The sequence below is a fragment of the Molossus molossus genome, unplaced genomic scaffold, assembly GCF_014108415.1.
Source record: "Molossus molossus isolate mMolMol1 unplaced genomic scaffold, mMolMol1.p scaffold_m16_p_3, whole genome shotgun sequence".
NCBI lineage: Eukaryota > Metazoa > Chordata > Mammalia > Chiroptera > Molossidae > Molossus > Molossus molossus.
In genome coordinates, this window is record NW_023425366.1 from 103267928 (window position 1) to 103285545 (window position 17618).

Here is a 17618-nt window from a genome sequence, read left to right on the forward strand (position 1 = left end):
AGGGCCCCACATGGTTCTCTGAATGTCTTCAAGGCTCATTCATATTTGCCACAGTAATGACTCTGTAGTAAGCCCTGTTAGGGCTTTTTCATCAAATGTAAAGATATGTAAAAGCCAGAAGCTCAGATATGTGCCTTGGGATAGTTTTTTTCCCCCTCCTCCTCCATCACCAAAAATATTCACCATTTCCTTTCTGTCCGAATACACCCAGTTAGAACCAGTTAGAAATGCCAAGGAGTCATTGGAAGGCTAATACACACCATATCTTATCCTTATTCCTGAGAGGTAAATATTTGTCTGTCCTCTGGGTGAGGAGCTTTTTAAAACAAATCTATAGGGGCGGGTGGAAAAGGATATGGGGGATAGAAAAAACTAAAACATGGTGGCTTTGTTCGCTTTCATGTTTTAAAAAAATCCATCCAGTGTGTGGGGCAATTCAAAGACTTGAACAGTCACTTTTCTAGTTGACTTATTTTTTAATCCTCACCTGAGGACATTTTTCCATTTTTCTTCAGATAGAGTGGGAGGGAGGGAGAGAGGGAGAGAGAGAGAAACAACCATGTAAGAGAGACACATTGACTGGTTGCCTCGCACATGACCCTAGACCGGAATTGATCCTGTGTCTCATTGGTCTGCGGGCCAGCACTCTAACCACTCAGCCAAACTGGCCAGAGCTCAGTAGAGTTCTTTTGATGGTACAGGTACATGGTCCATGAAGGGACATCATTTAAAAACACAATCCCCTTTCTCTTTTACAACAATAACACATACTCACTATAGAAAATTTTGAAAGTTGAAACACAGATGTAACCATTAAGGTCAGTGGTTATTTCTGGATGATGGGATTCCAACGAACGTTTTGACATCTGTCTTTCTGACCATCCTTCTCTTCATCCACACACACACTCACACAGGTAATTGTCTGCACGGAGGCTATATACCCTGGTGGGAGCGTGCCTTATTTCCCTGAATGGTAATTTGGTCCAGAAGTATTTTCCATGATGTTCAACATGTTTCTATAATAGTTTGGGGGAACTTTGACTACTTACCTATTTTGTGCTTTATATTGTGGGAAGCACTTAATGTGACTTCATTCAATTTCCACAACCACACTTGGAGGTTTGCCTTGTTTTTTGCAATAAGTTATTGGATTTCTAGAAACAGTATTTCATCATCGGGACATACACATCAAATTTAACCCTATCACACCCAGTGCCCCCTTTGTAATAAAAAATATTTTATAATACCCTCTTATTCTTTACTTTCTGGACTGAGCTATATAGTTAACCTGTGTATCTATGCACATAATTTAAAATGTATATAAAGTCCTTATGAAATGTAAAGGAGAAACAAATAGAAAGTAATTATAATAACAGTGTGTTTGTTTTTTTAACAATATTTTTAAGTACATGAATGCTTATTTATAAACATGAGAAGACAACTGGTCAGATGATTGAATGTATACGTAGAATCGAGTGCTGACTCATACAGGTACATGGGTTGTGGTCATTCAGATACTAGGATCAGCCTTACCTTTGATGTCATAATTTCCCCAAATGATGAGCAACTCTTGGTTGTTCATAACAAGATATAACAGACATAATGTACAATAGTTGTATTCCTGGAAATTCTAGTGTGTATTAAAACCACAGCAAAAAAAGTGTTAATATGCAAAAACAGATTTAGGTTTGGGGTTTTTTTAGTTGTACAAATTTCTAGTGGGACTTCCAGAAAGTGAAACAAGATGCTCTGTGGGGTTGTCCTTCACATTGCGGTACCTCTCATATTCCCAAGACCAACCGTGCCCTTCACGTACTATGACAGCCACACCGATCTGCGACTCCCACAGATTGTGAACACTGCCCCTAGGGATGGTGTCCCTGAGGGAAAATTACCACTTACAGGTCTTGGACGTGTTTCTCTTTTCTTTGGCATCAGGAAACACCCTTGAACATACAAGTTCTCTGATCATTTTTGAGCATACAGTTCTGGAATCTTTTTAGGTTCATTTCCAAGTTTTATATGATTTTTGTTACTGTAAAGGGTATCCTTTTTAAATTTTTATTTTACATTCATTATTGCTAGTGTGTAGAAAAGCTACTGATGTTTCTGGGTTTTCTGTATTTGGATTGCTTACTGAGCTCTTATTGTAATATTTTTTTAGCTGATTGTCTATGTTTTCTAGCTAGTTAATTATATTTTTTGGTAAATAATATGTTTGTTTCTTCCTTTCTTTGTATGTGTGCTGTTGGCTTTCATTTTCATTGTGGGCAGGTTCAGCCCACACTGCCCAGTACCTTCTTGGAAGTTGAGGTGTTGAATATTTCAGTTTACTTTTACGATCAGGTTGGTTTGTTTTTAAGTCAGTTTTAGTCATGTGTATTTTTTCATAAAATGTATTTTATTTTCTATTTATTGAAACTTGCACATTATATTTTCTTATCCTGTATAAAATAGACTCCCCATGCCTCTAGTCACACTACTATTCAGATTCCCAATTTTGTTTGCTGTTCTTTTTCTTTTTGTCTTGCTCAGACTGTTTTTAAATGTAAGACTAATACTCTTTATAAAATATTAATAGGCAATGGGGTCACATGATTTAAGTTAAATACATAGGTATGTATACAGTGAAATACCTCCCCTCCTGGCTCCCTGTCCATGTAGCTCCCTTCTATCCAGGCCCATTCAGGAGCCCACTGCTACCCAGAGCTTATTTACGCATAAAGGAAAAGAGAACATGTGTAAATGTTCCTCCATTTGTCATAAAACTGGGCATATACTGTACATCACCATACAGAGTTCCTCATTCACTTTTATTGCTGTAGTATGTGCCCTGCTTTGGATAAACCCCTAAATGATTACATTTGAGTTTTTTCCGAACTTGCAGATCAGACCGTGATGTTGTTTCCTTGTGTCTATGAGAGAAATCCTTACATACCAGACCAAGGGAATACCATTAGTTTTTGGGTTTTTTCCTCCTAAATATTGCCAAATTGCCCTCCATAGAAGTTCCACATTCTATTGGTAAAGTGCAAGAGGGCCCATTTTCCTCAGGGAACTTGTATCAAGTTTATGTCAAAATCAAACAATTTTTTCCTACTCTGTCCTTAAATTTATTTTAAAAAATTGATTGTGTTTAAGTCAAGGTTATTGAGGTATGATTTGCATGCAGTAAATGCACCCTTTCCACTGTATAATATGCAGTATATGTTAAAATGCATGCCTTGTGTTAGCATGGGACGTTTATAATGACAAGAAGTGAGATTTTTGAACCTCAAACTGTAGTGAATGGAACTGCTAAATAAGACTAGTCTATTTGCACATTCTTATTTCTTTCTGCCTCAGCAAACTTCATCCTTTGGCAAATTCAGAGCACAGAGAGCAGTACAAAATGATTTTTTTTTTTTAATGTGTTCTTGCCAATTTTGGAGAAGGACAGTAAGACAAATTGACTGTCAAGATGGAAAAGCTTAACTGGGAAGATACATTTATTGAATAATTGAAAGGAGGAGGAAATGCATTACCGATTGGCCACAAAAGCGCACGACGTCTAATACGTGCCTCAAGAGACTTCGGTAAATGGGGAGTCATAAAACCGTTTGAGCCCCAAAGTCCCTCTCGGCCTGCAGACCCGCCGCTGCCTTCATCCATGCTTCAGCAGGACCTCGATGGACTGCCCGTCACTTTAGGCTTAGCTGCAGGGCAGTGTTCCAGCAACTCTCTGTAACTCTCTAGCCCTGTACACCATCTGGTTGTACATACGTATTTTAAATGAACCCTGGAGTTACCTGCTTTGTTTTAGGGTTTTTGCTTCTTAGGGGGCAGCATAGTGTAAAATCAGAGAAAAGGCTCGTGATGGTGGCAGAGTTAGGACTAGGACTCAAGTAGTCTGATTTATTAAACAGCCAAGTGACCTCCAGCAAGCAAGTTTCTTAACTTCTCTAGGCTTCTTCGCCATCCTGTCAGAGAGGGTTGGATGAGAGCTTTGCAGGCCCTGGTGCCCCACCGCAGAGCTGCTGAATCCGAATCTGTTTTAATCGGCTCTTCGGGTGATGCGTGTGTTCATCCCAGTTTGAGAAGTGCTGGGACGGCCTCCCTGATTCTGGCCGACTTCCAAAATTCTGTGCCTTCTAGGTTCTTCCTCCTGTCATCCATCACAGACGGATTCTTAAAAACTCGCAGGGTTTGCTGGAGAGGATAGGGTGTTCCCTGTGTGCCTCAGTGCTCATCGGTGGTGGCAGTGGCCCCCAGGCCCAGCGCTCTGTCTGGCTGTGTAGGTTGGGACTGAGACACGGGCACCAGAGGAGACATGCAGGCCAGCTCCATTTGCCTTCACAGAGCCTGGGGATGTGAGCCCAAGCCTGCATGGTGCCGCCTGCAAATTTGACCATGCTGTCCAAATTCTGGAGGCTCATCAGTTAAGGAACAAGATCACCTAATCAAGCTGGATGCATGAAGTACCTCTGTACTATGAACGTGCCTCCTTACCAGCATCGTAACCTCAAATGCAGTCCTCTGGGTGGTGTCTTCCAGAACAGGAAACTTTGTCAGAGAGAAATTTTGTCTAGACATTGATTTTTTTTTTTTTTTGGAAGGAGATCATGAATTTGAATTTAAACTTAATGAGACAGAGAATGCTGCTGCATTTGTTTCCCCATCGCAGCCCAGAGAAAACAGCAGAGCCAAAAGGTAGCAGCGAGCTCTGCCCCTGCAGCTGGCATGCTCATCCCGTCAGCTCTCAGACGCCAGGACACCTGCGCATGCACGTGGGATTTCCCACTGACGGGAGTGGACAGTCTCTTCTACTTTGTGCTGTTAGGAGTTCTGCCCCAGACCCAACTAGCCAGCCTGCAGTGCACGCAGCCTGTGATTTCAGTGAGCGCGTGTAATTACTCGCTATGGAAAATCTTGTGAAAATGATGGGAGGAAACACACAGAGAGGAGCAGAGCCAGCACCCCGGGTGTGGGCGTCTGCAGAAAGGGTCTTCATTTGTGGTTGAGAAACTCTTCTTTTGGCTTAATGGGGTTGAGCCCCATCCAGGACCTTGATGTGCCCTTTCAGCCCTTCCAACCAAGTTGGGAACTGAAGTTTTAGGAATTCATAGAATGTCAGCTCAACATAAGCAAACTCTCCTAGAAAGGTTCTCAACATAGCATCAGGTAGAAATACGTGTGACACCCAGCTGGTGTGGCTCAGTGGATTGAGCATCATCTCATGGACTGTGAGGTCCTGGTTTGATTCTGGGTCAGGGCACATGCCTGAGTTTCAGGCTCAATCCCCAGATCCCCAGTAGGGGGCGTGCAGGAGGGAGCTGATCAGTGTTTCTCTCTCACATCGATGTTTCTATCTCCTCCTTTCTTCCTCTCCCTTCCTCTCTCTCTTAAAAAAAAATCAATAAAAACATAGTTAAAATATATATATATGTGTGTGTGTGAGTAGATGTCAGAAGTCTGAGTGACTTTTCACAGGCCCTTACTGGGTGCCTGTCCCTTTGTACCAGAAACCTGTGAAGAGGGACTCGGCCTCGTATTGGTGGGAGTGTGTCCTGGTGGCCAGTGGGACTTAAAGTTAGACAAGTTCTTATTAGCCATGAATGCACTTTGTTTATAAACCCCCAGTTTGTCCTGCTTGTGTACATGTTATAGATTAGATCACTTTAGATCCTTTGGAAATAACCGATCGCTTTGATGTAGATTCCAGAGAAGAACAATGAGAAGTATGTACACATGAACACATCAACAGAGATGAATCAGACCAGAGAGGACACTGTGTATTCTTCACACTTGATACAGTGAGATAGGAAGAGAAAGTTTTGCCCACAGGTCATTTAGGAATGCCTGGAACACACCCTCTCTCCAGAGAACATTAGAACTTATTCCCATTTATAAGTTGTATAGTAATAAAAGGATGGATCTTTTTGCACAGAAATGTGGGAAAGATAATTTTTTTCTCCAGACGTATACAAAAGTACTCATAAGTAGGGCCATCTAAAAATATTTAATGCCATGTTTGTCTTTTATTCTGTTAGAGAATGTTTTAGAATTTTACTAATGGGATAATCAAATAATCCCTACACGGGATGTGGCCCAGACCGTCTGACCCTTGGAGGTTCGCATGTCTTTTAAATTTACACAGAGGCACCTGCTTTCCAAATTTCTTTCATGGCTGTAGAATTTTACTTAAATATCACATCCAGGCTTAGTCTCAGTGGTGTCACTTGGGTGAGGACTCCTGGTGTAGTCAGGGTGCTTCATCCGTCAGAAGGGGGGAGGGAGGCAAGGCCAAGAAGAAAGATCTGTGTGTGGTTACATAACATTTGTTTCATTTGCTACTGAAAACACTGGTCTTTTGTATATTCAAGAACTTTGTTTTTAAAAGGGAAAAATCAACTTGTTGGCTACTGCTTCTTAATTTAGCTTCGTAAGAAACTTTGTCAGTATTAAGGAAATCATTCTTTCAGGCTCTGGACGGCCTCGACTGCTTTCTGGACAGTGGCCTCCCCGGCTGGTTCCTGTCCTGCCATCTCCTCCTGGTGGAGACCAGACCGGAGGCTTGGCCGCGGCCGAGTCCGTGGGCTGTTCGCTCGGAGCTTGGAGTTTGCTTCCCTCCTGTCTCACACTCGTGGGTCACTCATCGCCTGTTGTTGTCTTTGCTCTCCCCCTACAGATTCGGAGTTAGGTGTTGGCACGCTACCCGAACATGACAGCCAGGATGCAGGGCCGATTGTCCCCAAGATATCTGGTCTAGAGAGGAGCCAGGAAAGGAGCCAGGACTGTGGCAAAGAGCCGACCTTTGAGCCCGTGGTGCTTAAAGACCCCTGCCCGCAGGTCCCGCAGCTGCCGCCCCAGCCCCGGGCGGAGCCCCAGCCCAGAGCTCCTTCTCCGGACCCCGACTTGGTGCAGCGCCCAGAGGCCCCGCCTCAGCCCCCACGTGCAAGCACACAGCCAGCACAGGCCCCCCCAGAGGCCCAGCTCCCGCCGGCTCCGAAGCCGCCAGTGCAGAGGCCGCCCCGGCTGCAGTCCCCCACCCAGCTGCTCCATCAGAGCCTCCCGCCCGTGCAGGCCCACCCCCCGTCGCAGAGCCTCTCCCAGCCCTTGTCCGCCTACAACAGCAGTAGCTTAAGCCTCAACAGTTTAAGGTGAGCCACCCGCTCTGATTTTGCCTGACTTTCGCTGTCTTCTTTGGGACGGGAAAGGGGTTCCCAAGGAGACTGGCGTTGCCTGGTTGGCATTGTCACTGTGTTCTCTCTGGAGTAGAGACAGAAAGGGACAGTCAGGTGAGACGCGGGTCTCGGGAGAGGGCAGGTTGGGTCGGGCAGTGCGGACACTGTAAAGAACTAAAACATCTACCGGGACTCCCGGAGGAGTGAAAGCAGGAGGAGAAGGATGCTGAGGAAACAGCGCTGGGGTGCTGTGCCCCGAGCCCCCATCGGCGAGGCAGGGAGGGAGTGAGGTTGGTCAGAGATGCCGAGTCCGGAGTCAGCAGAGAGGCAGGTGGGCAGAGCGTTCCCGTGTGCAGAGCTGCAGGCCCCCTGTGTCTTGTTTGCCACAGTACAAAGGGACGTTCGGAAAGTGGCGCAGAGAGAGCTGCAGAGCACAGGGAGGCGGCAGGGCCATCCCAGGGGCTGTAGCTCTTGCAGCTCCCACCTCATGGGCTTTGTGTCTCTTCTGTTGTTTTCCTTGACAACCTGGCTCTGGTGGTTCAGGGACGTGCTTTTTCCCATCTGTGACTGGGTGAGGAAACAACCAGCTGGGGCTGTTCCTTCCCCAGTGGGCCAGGCCCATCTTCTGCCCCGAGGCCATTTCGGTGGCCTCCCGAAAGTGGAGGTGACGGGGAACCCCAGCTCCCTGGTTCACCTCTTCTCCGTGCATCTCCATTCCCAAAGTAGCGGGCAGACAGCATGAACCCAAGTCCTCGCTCTTACTCCCTCTGTGAATTGTATAGGTTCATAGGAGGGGTGGCTGGTGGAGGCTGGGAAGATGGGGGTCCCTAGGGACAGGTGAGAACCTGGCCGCAGGGGTCCCGGTGGGGTTTGGGGCAGAGCTGTCTGGACACAGGTGTGTGGCGGCGGCGGAGCCCGGTTTCCATCGCGTGCCTGCAGCCGTGCGGCAGGTGCAGAGGAGGCGTGAGCTCGGGGACCTGGAAAGAGCAGGGGAAGGGACAAGGCGCCGAGTGGCTGAGCGCAAGGAGATAGGCGTGTTTTAAGAGAACGAATTGCTTACCTCTTTCTTTCCGTCTCTTTTTGGTCCTCTGACAGCAGTAGCAGAAGCAGCACGCCAGCGAAGACTCAGCCGGCCCCTCCGCACATCGCCCACCACCCCGCGGCCTCCCCGTTCCCCCTCTCACTGCCCAACCACAGCCCGCTGCACAGCTTCACGCCCACCCTCCAGCCCCCCGCACACTCCCATCACCCCAATATGTTTGCCCCTCCCACTGCTCTGCCTCCTCCACCACCACTGACATCAGGGAGTCTGCAGGTCCCCGGACACCCGGCCGGGAGCACTTACTCAGGTAGGATGGAGGAGCTGGCCTTGCCCACCCGAGTCCCCCTCTGCCTGCTGGTGGCCTCACCCGCAGTCTGTTGCCCCTGATCTCTGGGTTCTGTCTATCTAGGATTTTCTGCTGTGTTGAGTGGGATCTTGTAGTTGAGTCTTTGTGAGCTGAGGTTCAGCAAACACATGCACCAGCACCCACACCACCCAGCACCACCAGGTGAATGGGACACAGGCTGGGAGAACCGGTTTGTTTGAAGCCATGATCTTCCCGGCTGCGTTCTCCCCAAAGTGGTGACACACAGGTCGTCTGTGCCCTGGCCGGCTCCATCGGTGACAGAAGCTTCCGCAGGCCCAGTCTCTTCCATCCCAAGCTCCTGGATCGCCCTTGATTCCAGGGGTCCCTTTTAGGCCAACAGGCCCTCTGGATCCTTCCTGGGAGGGGCACTTGTAGCATATGCATTCCCCCAATTTTAAGGACAGATCTCGTGTTCGATTTGGGGACCTTTCCCTCCTCACCTGAGTTATCAGTGAGGACAGGTGTCTCAGCTTCGGGTCCCATGCCATATGTCAGATCGCTAGCACAGCACTGCAAGGTGAGGCTCACCCTGGGGGGCAGAGAGCTCTGCTGGAGACAGCCAACATCTGTCCATCAGCGGGCTGGTCGCTTCTCCTAAGCACACACATGTGTTTACTCCTCTAACCCTCAAAGTAGCCCCCTCGGGCAAGCAGTCCTGTGTGATGGATGAGGAAACTGAGGCACAGGTGGGCGATGAGCCACGCCCAGTGTCCCTCAGCTGGCAGTAACGGGGCTGGAAATTGACCTCGGACACTTGCCTGGGGTCTGTCTGCCCAGCACAGTGACAGGCCTGTCCTGCAAAGCCAAGCGGCGAGACAGAACAGGAGAGGGATTGTGACTGGGCCTTGCTGTCAGCCTGGTTGGTGTCCCTCCATCTCGGGCCCTGTTGCACCCCTGAGCCCTCGGTCCTCATCCCCCCTAGGAAGGCGCTTGGATGTCCTGGTCTGGAGGGAATGACTGCCACCAGGAAAGGTGTCACTCTCTCCTGCTCCTTCTCTTCCAGAGCAAGACATCCTGCGGCAGGAACTGAACACGCGTTTCCTGGCCTCGCAGAGCGCTGACCGCGGGGCTTCCCTGGGCCCTCCGCCTTACCTGCGCACCGAGTTCCACCAGCACCAGCACCAGCACCAGCACACGCACCAGCACACGCACCAGCACACCTTCACGCCGTTCCCCCACGCCATCCCGCCCACCGCCATCATGCCGACGCCAGCACCGCCCATGGTGCGTACCCCCGGCCGAAATGTGAGGATGAGTAGAGCACGCTCCTTTATGCAGCACGCGGGGTCGGAGTGGGCTTGGGTCAGGACGCTGGAGGGGAGCGACAGCCTGCAAGGGCTCCTTTGGCCTTGTCCACCTTGGCTGGAGAGAAGGGGATGCGCCTGCCCCAGCCAGCACCAGCCTGGGGGCTGCAGTAGGAACTTTTTTCCAGAGCTCTGTCTAGCACTGTGGGTGCGTTTTCCCCCAGATGCCCGCAAAACGGCCACGTGCAGTGTTGGCCATGAACTTGACTTAACAGGGTCGTTTCCATTCCTTGAGCGTCAGATCCAGAAAACTGTCAGGGCTCCGCAGCCAGCTAACAAACCCCTGCTCAGTGCAGCAGTCGGGGTGCCCTGCCCTCTCAGCCGTGGAGGTGCCAGTCTGCCACCTGCTCTCGGCCAGGGGTCAGGGAGCCACGTGCCCCATGGGGACGCGCTCAGGCAGGTGTCAGGCAATGGCGACGGCAGGGTCTCGGTCCTGACTGGGGTCTAGCACATGCTGAGAGAACCAGTTAGGGCTTTTTTGCAGCTGAGGATTCGTAGTGAGTAGTACCAAACACCCTGAGATAGTGCCCTGTCCGTAACAGTGAGTGTCAGAGTGGTTTCCTTCATTGTTCTTCATACCAAGTGAAATACTTGACTTTAAGGCAGTTAAATGTAGGCCCTGGGAGAAAGATTTCATTTCCAGGATTTTAAGAGGCATTCCCTTCACCAAAGTTTCTCTCCTCTCTTCCCTCGCTCTCCTCCGTTTTTCTCAACTTAAATTTTTCAAAACAATATATTTTAAAGTTTGTTGTATACATTTTATTTAGATGAGAGATGAGGCTATGGGACCAAAAGACACAGAAAATCCTGTATCCTTTTTTCCTAGAGGAACTAGACTTTTCAACACTTAAATTTTCAAGGGCTTGTTATGTTGGGGAAGAGTTGATGCCCCCTGAGGGAGGTGCCTCATGAGTACATAACTTGAACAGAGGCAAGTGACACCCTGGACGATGGCATTGTTCAGAGGAGACCATGGCTCACTCCTTCCTGCTCAGAGCAAAGGTTAAGACCAAGCCCAGCGGCTTTGTATTTGGGTGTAATACCTTCCAGAAGAGAGCTGAATGTATAATTCGTCTTCCAAAGTGGAGAAATTCTCTGGATAAATAGACCAAATGCTGGCTTATCTCTGACGTGTCTGAGTAATTGCCTGTTTTCTCCAGTGTAGATGTTTGGTTTGTGCAAGTCTCCAAATACTGAGTAGAAAGAGACAATGGTGCGGCCAGGACCTAGATGCACCCTGTGGGATTTCACTTTGTCTTTCCATTTTGTTGGCTTCTCATTGGAGCGACTCAGGACCTCAGACACAGTTTCACATACAGCAAGGTTGTGCGGTCTGATGACAGCGTCCTGACCGGGAGCTTGCGTAGGGCAGCCTCCGCCGAAGCAGTGAACCGAAATGTAGATTCTTTAAGTAACTAGCTTTTGCTTTGATCCCTTTACAGTTTGACAAATACCCTACAAAAGTTGACCCATTCTACCGGCACAGTGTGAGTGTTATTACCATGCTACGCGTTCAATGTAACTGCTTTTCCAGTTTGTGTGCTCTCGCCACAGATCAGTAAATGACTAGCAGCTTTCTTTAATCGTCTTTGCAAAAATTCCCATTGCTCCTTGTCCCTTTGGATGCTTGCTTTTGTGACGTTTGCTTTTGGGTAAAGATGCAGTATCATCTCTGGGATCAAAAGGTCACACGTAAGCCAAGTCGCACTTCCCGCGAAGTCAGGTGCCTGGCCTGCAAAGCAGCGTCTGCAGGTGCCTCATCGCTCTGGGAGAGTCTGGAGTCACAGGCTTTCCGTGGGGTGTCATCACCACAGAATTCCTGGGGTTCTGCTTGACTCACTTCCTCCAAATAGAAGGGCTCCTATCTTTTTGATTCCCTTCACAAAGCAGGTTTTTAGACTCAATGCCGAATCTCTTTCACCTGCTGGTCTCGTTCTGAGCATGTTACAACTGAAAATGAAGATATTTCAATGAAGGAAGGTCTTAAAATTGAAATCTTTTTTTTTCTCTCTTAAAACTCATTCTTGTTTATGAAAAACAGTACTTGTTTTACGCAATTTTAAGAGTATAGCCTGAAACTTAAAGTTCATTTACTTATAAGACAAGGACTTCTCTTCATACAAAGACCTTGAACATCTTACCATGATATTTTGATTATGGAGTGAATACTGCATCATTTTTACCTGAAATTTTGCAAGTTTTGTTGCTCTGTGGTTTTGTTTGTATTTTTAAAATGAAAGCAGGAAGAAAGAAGATGAAATTTGTTTGTAGCCATGTGGTCCACCATACTCCACAATTTGTGCTTTGATTTCTGGATAGTGTTCTCATTTGAATAGAAGTGCTACTTAGTATCAGCCAAGGCTGTGAATTCATTCCTACTTAGAACCAGATCATTGGATGCCGTATTAGTCCTAGGTGCACCCGAGAAGTCAAGAGGAGAAATCAGTGAATATTTAGGCTAGAGACATTCAGGAATAACCCGCGGAAGGCCCCTTCGGAAAGGGATGGGGAAAGTGTATGGGAGCGCCCGGGCCCCCCCATGTCACAGCTCTGCTCTGTTCAGCTGGAACTGAGACAAAGCATTTTTTTAAATAGACCTGAAAATATAGTAGACCTGTGGGTTTCCCATGAATGATGTCATCTTAATAATCATCAGATCCCCCTGCCCTTTGTCTGTATCTTACTGATTTGAAGTAAGGACCAGCTAACAAAATCATCTTTGGGAAAGTTGAGCATACTCAACAGGTGACAGATTTACTTCCCAGGGCTGCATGCACAGCCTGTTGATCTGCATGGTCCTCGGAGGGTTCTAGACAAGAGGGCGCGTAAGCCTGGGGACCTGCATTTTTGGAAGGTTTATCTTCAAGTGCTTACATACTTCACATTTTGTCAAGGGGGGGTAGGTAGCTATATTCTACGAGTATCAGTAACGGAATCGGGCAAGAGGAAAATGGTGAGAACACCAGTTTTTTATGGAAAACATTAAAGTAAAAATACCCACCTGGAGGCAGAGTAATGGAAATTGGAGTGTGTTTTAGTGTGGCATGTATTTAATTACTCTGCTTCATGCAGTGTGCCGTGGGAGAGTTATTTCATGTTATTAGTTATAGCAGGTAATATGCGAAGTACTTAGTTTCCCCTGCTTTGGGGTTTCGGACTTTATAAGGGGAATTAAGATGCAATGCACTCAAGTATCTAAAACACAATTTTAGACTTAAAAGTAGTTTTAAATGAGGGCACTTGGCTTGCAATCACTGTTTAAGTGGATTTAGTTCAATATCAATTAGTCTGGAAAACTTTGCTGCATCATTGAAGGGAGCAAAATGAAATAAAGACAAACAGAAAGAGAACGTGCCCTGAAAACAGACAGGACTGTAAAATGTGGATTTCAGTCATTACCCAGAAATAGCTGACATAGGTGAGTTATTAGGAAAAGCATGAGTTATCATTACTGTATAGGGGACATATTTTACAACCACGTGGGTGGAATGTTACTTGAATATCTGTACGGTGGTTTGATCAAAGCAGGAACCAGAGCAATAGAATCTCAGAAATAGTTTTTAGAAGAAGAGGAAGATGTGTTTGCATTGTCTTCACTATTGCCATACATTTCTTTCCTCCATTGTGTTGTCTGTAAACTGTTCATTCAAGAAAATGTGTAACCCTAATTCAGAATCATTGCTCTCCCTGCACTGACGTTAGCCCCCAGCGAGCTTGTCCATCTTCTAGAAGCGTGGGCGGCTCTCCTGAAAGTCTGTATTGAGCCATTGTATTTTACCCTCCCACAAATATCTGTCACTGTTTTAGATGAGACAATTAAATTGTCCTCTGGAACTGCTGCTTCTAGAACAACCTAATGAAGCAAGGATTGTGAATATTTTCTCATTTCCTCAAACTATTACAAATCTAAAAGCACTAATTGAGTTTTAATGGTATAAAATCCTGGAACTCATAAAGACTTGCTTCTTTTTCTTCTTTCTTTTTTTCTTTTTTTTCTTCTTCTTCTTTTTTTCTTTTTCTAATTAACTTGTAATTTTCCGTGCATCTTATTTGGCTCAGCAACCCTCCTGTGTTTGATATGCATTAAAATCTCCAACCGTTTAGGACCTTTATCGATTTAACAATTAATAATTAGAAGAGCTCCCTTCCTAATGATGTCCTCATCCGGGACGTCATTTGTTGACTGATTGATTCTGAACTACTTTTACGTTTTCAAGTTAAGCATTCGTGCCACATCTGTGTGATCGTTTGATCATGGCTTCTTGACTAATAGCCTCAGACTGAGAGGACTTGGCTTGCTAATGTTGATGTCTTTCTGTGGGAAGGGAATCGGAGCCTATCATTTACCCCCGACTAAAGCGTTTTTCCCTCTCCATCTCTGGCCGCAGCTCTTCCATTCCTACCCTCCTGCAGTGTCGGGCATCCCCCCCATGATTCCACCCACTGGCCCCTTTGGTTCACTACAAGGAGCATTTCAGCCGAAGGTAAGCAGCCTGGTCGGAAACACGCAGCAGCGGAGCCTCAGGCTAAGCGTGCGGTGGGTTCTGCATTCTCTCACGTGCAGTTTTTCTGATCCAACGTGACCACTGGGAGTAGAGTTGAGAATACTTTTTCCTAGTTCATCTAGTTTTAAACTTCAAATTTAATTTTCAGTGTGTACTGCCCATATAATCTCAGTGGAGCTAGATTTCCTTTGCTTTTTTTTTTCTCACCCAAACACATTTTCCACTTTAGTTCAGATAGAGTGGGCAGGAGAGAGAGAGAGAGAGAGAGAAACATCAATGTGAAAGGGACACATCAAGTGGCTGCCTCCCACACGACCCCAACCAGGGCCAGGGACGAACTGCAACCGAGGTATGTGCCCTTGACCGGAACTGAACCCGCGACTCATTGGTCTGCAGGCTGACACTCTAACTGCTGAGCCAAACCAGCCAGGGCTTTCCTGTGCTCTTTGAAAATGTCAGAATCGCCCTGGCCAGTTTTGCTCAGTGGTTAGAGCATCGCTCCGCAGACCAATGAGTCACGGGTTCGATTCTGATCAGGGGCACATACCTCAGTTTCAGTTCCTTCCCAGCCCTGGTCGGTGCAGGAGGCAACCAAGCGATGTATCTCTCACATCGATGTTTCTCTCTCTCTCCCCCTCCCACTCTATCTGAAGGAAAATGGAAAAATAACCTTGGGTGAGGATTAAAAAAAAACAAAAAAACATATCAGGATAGGTGTATATTTTTCCACCAATGTTGTGGACATAAGTTCTGGTCAGGAGCTCTGCCAGACGTCCACTGTGTGTGCACCACATTGTCCTCGGGGTGTATATCATTAGCTAAGATGCAAAGCTGGGCCTTTTTTGATTTTTAACAAAAGGGAGGAAAAAGATTCCAAACTAAAATTGCATCTTTTTGATTATGGAAAGAGAAGATGCTTCTGTTTATTCTCTATTTCCCCCTCACCCGTCTGTCTGCACACAGTGTCTACCTGCAGGTGGAGGGCGGCACCCACCTTTCCCTGTGCTGTCCCCTCTCTGCCCTCTCGGTCCTCCCACCCTCACCTGCACGTCAGCCTGTCACCACTGACTGACAGCCGAGTGTGAAATTAGCCTTTTACCTTTTATAATAACTACATTCTTCCCTGCCTAGTCAGTGGCGTGCTACTGAGCTGTGCCAGGCATCTCTGAGGGTCAGGATGGAGGACTCTTCTCGGAAACTCGACCTCTTTGAGACTCTGAGTCTGCTGCACCCCCACTTCACTTCCAGACGGAAGACTCAGGACGCACTTCTGTTAGGAACGCTTCTCAGATTTTAAAGCCGTGTGTGATTGTGGGGTTTTGTTCTTTTCCTTCTCATTTCTTAGACCAAACCCCTATTTTGGGCCAGAGTCCCCCAGGATAAGCACATATTACAGTTCCAGAAGCATGTTGCCTTAATACTAGAAATAGGAAAAGAAATTAAAAAGCATTCGACGTGGGATAGCTACACCTTAGAAGTCACATTGACCTGCGCAGGGTTGCAGTTCGCGAGCCGGCTGCGCGTACACGGGACTCTCGCCATGGCCGTGCTCAGCCCTCCTACTTGGGATAAAAGGATGGTGATTTCCAAACTCCTTCCCCCATCTGCTCGTTACTACTCCCTTGGACCCTGGTCTGTCCCCTCTAGGTTGCAACAAATCTCTCGTACATCCCCAAACAGACTGGTAGGTCATTTAATAAATTAGACTATTTCCCTCACTCACAATTATCCAATCACACAGAAAACTACTTCTGGGCAAGAAAGTGTCTCTCCTGATGTTGAAATAGGCCTTTGCAGGCCGGCTTACTGATTGAATATGTAGATTGCAGCTCATTAGTGGAGTTCTTCATATGTATGCAAATCAGGCTGTTAACAACTCCAGCTTAATTGTTGGTTGTGCAGCAGCTGATTGCCTTTCTTCTTTCTCTTCTCCTGTAGGCAGGCCTTGTGCCTAAACCCGAGCTCTGTCCCCCACAGTGACTTCTGGGGTGAAGGGATTCTTAGAGGCTGTGATGTCTTCAACGAAATACCTGGTGGAAATTTTTCTGAATCCTTTCCCCACTAAAAAGTTGTGCCAGAAGTAGGCTTTTTGTTGCTATTGTTTTGAAGGACAAAAGGCTACAGATAAAAGTAGTGTTATTGATGGGATTTAAGAATGGTGTGGGAATAGGAAGGATGGAGCAGAATGACTTCAGAAATCATTTCATGTAAATCTGTGTGGTCCCCAAATTAGGTTCTCTTGTCCCATTTCCACCGCTGCTAATGAGTAATTATGGAGTGTAATTCCTTGTTATTGTCTGCCAGTTAAAATTTAGCGAGTTAGCTTAATGTCTGTAAAACACTTGCCGTTATTCTGATGAGAAGCACCTGATAGTAAATTATGATGATGTTCACTTAAGCATTTCTTGGAATGTTTGTGTGGTGATCAAGCAAAACATGCAAGGACAGGGCTGTCCGTGGCTCGGAAGAAGGTGGGTTGGGGCAGCACCTCCATGTCTTGGTTCTCTTTTTGGTCCCATGCTTTTCGCTGTAGCAAAATGTGGGCTCACTGTCTTTAGAGGCCACTGCTGAAGAGAGGGCAGCCTCTGGCCAGGATCGCCTGAGAAAACGGGGTGCAAGCCTGAGCATGCGCGATCCCTGAGAAAAATGAATCTGTTCCCTCTTGTACAGCAGACTGAAACAGAATTGGGGACTGGGTGAAAAGGTGAAGGAATTGGGAAGTATGGATTGGTAGTTACAAAGTAGTCATGGGGATGCCAAGTACAGCATCGGGGACACAGTCCGTAATACTGGAATGAGTGTGTATGGAGCCAGGTGGAATTAGCGGGGGAAACACGTTGTAAAGTGTGTGAGTGTCTACCTCATGCTGTACACCTGAAACTAGACAAAATCATGTTGAATGTAAACAGTGACATTTGACTTCTGTGATTTAGAGTGAAAGAAAGGTCTTACTCGTGATATGTGCTTCCTAAGCTGTGGTCTGATTAATTCGTAGACATCCAACCCTATCGATGTCGCTGCTCGACCTGGGACAGTCCCACACACCCTGCTTCAGAAGGACCCAAGGGTATGTACCCAGTCAGGCTGGATCTCAGGTAACGGGGGCAGGGGCTGTGTGTGGGGGACAGTGAGACGCGCCTACACCTCCTGCAGCTCATCTGAGTGAGCTGCTGCTCAGCTTCCTTCCAGTTTGTGGAAGAACACGCCATTCTCTTAGAAAACAAAATTTCTTCCACT

The 17618-nt window shown here is 47.0% G+C and overlaps 1 protein-coding gene across 3 annotated transcripts in view; it reads left to right on the forward strand.

Annotated features, from left to right (window-relative positions):
* AUTS2 (activator of transcription and developmental regulator AUTS2) overlaps positions 1 to 17618 on the forward strand; it is a 1152295-nt gene that overhangs the window by 1117178 nt on the left and 17499 nt on the right. The window contains exons 7-12 of one of the 3 annotated variants that reach the window (XM_036280264.1): positions 6668 to 7139; positions 8259 to 8512; positions 9576 to 9796; positions 11319 to 11363; positions 14265 to 14360; positions 17377 to 17448. In XM_036280264.1, the coding sequence (XP_036136157.1) occupies positions 6668 to 7139; positions 8259 to 8512; positions 9576 to 9796; positions 11319 to 11363; positions 14265 to 14360; positions 17377 to 17448 (1160 nt within the window). Of the gene's footprint in view, positions 1 to 6667; positions 7140 to 8258; positions 8513 to 9575; positions 9818 to 11318; positions 11364 to 14264; positions 14361 to 17376; positions 17449 to 17618 lie in introns of all 3 variants that reach the window. The other 2 variants (XM_036280266.1, XM_036280265.1) reach the window with 2 other exon arrangements.